Source organism: Silurus aristotelis, assembly GCF_946808225.1.
Source record: "Silurus aristotelis genome assembly, chromosome: 19".
Classification (NCBI taxonomy): domain Eukaryota; kingdom Metazoa; phylum Chordata; class Actinopteri; order Siluriformes; family Siluridae; genus Silurus; species Silurus aristotelis.
Genome location: NC_139592.1, coordinates 23,824,029 through 23,826,528, shown reverse-complemented (window position 1 = coordinate 23,826,528; position 2,500 = coordinate 23,824,029). Strand labels below are relative to the sequence as shown.

The window sequence follows — 2,500 nt, the reverse complement described above, 5'->3', positions numbered from 1 at the left end:
GCTATGAAAAACAGGTTTTAATTCACTATTTCCTTTCTTTCTTTTTTATTTCTACGTACATGTTCGGAGATAGCAGCGTTGCTATGGAGTCCAAGTCGCCGGGGATCCTGAGGGATGTCGGCAGGGTCTGGGTAAATAAGGATGCCCACATGACCTGCCTCCTGCGCATGCCAAACCTTCTCAGCGAAGCTCATGCCACCACCGACCCTCGCTACAGCAATGGAGCCATTCAGAGCCACGCCCATCTCCTTCAGCTGATTAAAGTCCTCTTGACGGGCGTAATTTACATAAACCACACCTCCCTACAGACACACACACAAACACATTACAGACATAATAATAATAATAATATCCAATACATGCATTATACACTGTTGCCGTTGCCATGGTGATGACTGTATACCGTAGCTGTTCCTGTAGCACTGTACGCGCAGTAATCAGCACGGTCTAACAGAATCTCCTCAAGCTCCGCCCCCTCAGCATCAACCAGCCACAGTGCGTTCCTCTGAGTCCTGAGACACACATACGCAATTTTACACACATATATGTACACACACACACACACACACACACACACACACACACACACACACACACACCTGGAGGGAAACTGCAATGTGGCGTAGTGGGAGTCAGTCCACGTGTGGTCCATGTGGAGGTTCTGGAAACTCTGCAGTATCTCCATGGCTAAAGCATGTCCCTCTGAGGAGCCTGCAGGATGAGCCGTCTTGCTCACTCCCCTGATCACAAACATCAAAGTGGTTCTAGAGGTTCTGCTCTCAGCGTCTCACTCTCAGACAGTCACTATGTGGAGTGTGGAGTGTAAACGGCGCTCTGACCTGACGGTGTCCTCGATCTTCTCTTCCTGTAGGTATTTCTTCAGCATGTCTCTTAGCTCCCCCAGGTACATCGCCCCCGTCTTTGGAGAATGGTCTGACCCAGCCGTGTCATCGACTAACACCAGCTCCCCCTCATCCACACAGAGAGGGCACATTCTCCGAGACGACACATACCCCAGAAGAAACGCTGTGAAACCCAGGACATACACACCCACGCTATGCTGAACTCTGCGAGAGTGTGTGTATGTGTGTGTATCTGTGTGTGTGTGTGTGTGTGTACCTGTAGTAAAAATCAGCAGTCCCGTTAGTGCCAGGTAAACAATAGCTTTCCTCTGTCTGAGCCTCTGCTGTAGCATCAAAGCCGCAACATCATTATTAAGCTCCACCTCTGAGCCGGCCTCCGAATCTGATTGGACGAGCTTCAGCTCGACTTGTGATAAAGAGCCCCTGACCTCGCCCACTTCTTCTACCTGGACCCTGCCTTGTGAGGACTAAATGAGATAAAGTGAGCACAACACACACACACACACACACACACACACATACACACTTTCACTAACACACTCGTGTGTGTGTGTATGTGTGTGTGTGTTACTGATAGTGTAAAGTCTGTGTGTACGCATGCACGTGTGTGTGTGTGTGTGTGTGTGTGTGTGTGTGTGAATTCTCACCACAGCTAGCAATCTTTGCACAGGACCAGCCATTAATCAACCTCCTTTACGACCTACACCTACACACACACACACACACACACACACACACACACACACACACACACACACACAGAGTAAATGAAGACACATCAATAAAAAAAGGTCAGATCAGTTTTTTTAGGCCTCATAAACACCATCACTCCACTGTGGGTGTGTCCCAAACAACACACCCAGATCAACAAAATTCCCAGAATGCACTGCAGCAGATTGTTAGGATTCTGATGCAATAGCATCCATTCAGAGAGTGAGACAGATGAGGACATCATGAACGAGTCTTACACACTCCTATCCCTATCCTTCTGTCTCTATCTGTCACTTCCAGGAGACACAGGAAAGGGGAGAGGGGGAGATAAGAGAGAGACAAACTGCCGCACCCTCTCGCTCCCTCGCTCTCCCTCGCTCTCCCTCTCTCTCTATCTCACACACACACAAACCCACACACACCATGGGTCGCTGTGGTGTTCACACAACATTACACACATGAAGTTAAATGTTGCTGAGTAAATCAGGAACATGATGGATTTGGACAATAATTAATCTCAGCAGTCTGTTACAAAGGGTTCAGGACATTTCAGCACCTATCACTGAACAGCACCTCAACAATGATGGAACTATAATTAATGGATATTTGGTGTTGATGATGAGGATGAGGATGAGGTTTTCTTTTAAGTCTGATTCCTCTCAAGGTTTCTTCCTCAAATTTTCAGGAAGTTTTTCCTTTACCACAGTCACCACTGGCTTAATCATTGGGCATAAACTTATAATTATGATTAACACTAAACTTATACACCCTTTAATACAACTTTATAACTTATTTATCTCTGTAAAGATGCTTTGAGACAATGTCCAATCTTAAATATGTGCTACAAATGAAATTAATGAAATTAAAATAAAATCACTGTGGTAACTGTGCCATTGTGTGCGACATAAATATTGGCACCCTTCATA

The 2,500-nt window shown here is 46.1% G+C and overlaps 1 protein-coding gene across 3 annotated transcripts in view; it reads right to left on the bottom strand.

Moving 5' to 3' along the window:
* Positions 1-2,500, bottom strand: part of tfr2 (transferrin receptor 2) — a 10,498-nt gene that overhangs the window by 6,636 nt on the left and 1,362 nt on the right. For all 3 annotated transcript variants that reach the window (XM_083521471.1, XM_083521473.1, XM_083521472.1), the window contains 6 exons: positions 1,511-1,569; positions 1,120-1,330; positions 840-1,026; positions 600-740; positions 404-512; positions 60-302 (listed from right to left, as the gene is read on the bottom strand). In XM_083521471.1, the coding sequence (XP_083377597.1) occupies positions 60-302; positions 404-512; positions 600-740; positions 840-1,026; positions 1,120-1,330; positions 1,511-1,543 (924 nt within the window). In that variant the 5' untranslated portion in view covers positions 1,544-1,569. The remainder of the gene's footprint in view (positions 1-59; positions 303-403; positions 513-599; positions 741-839; positions 1,027-1,119; positions 1,331-1,510; positions 1,570-2,500) is intronic.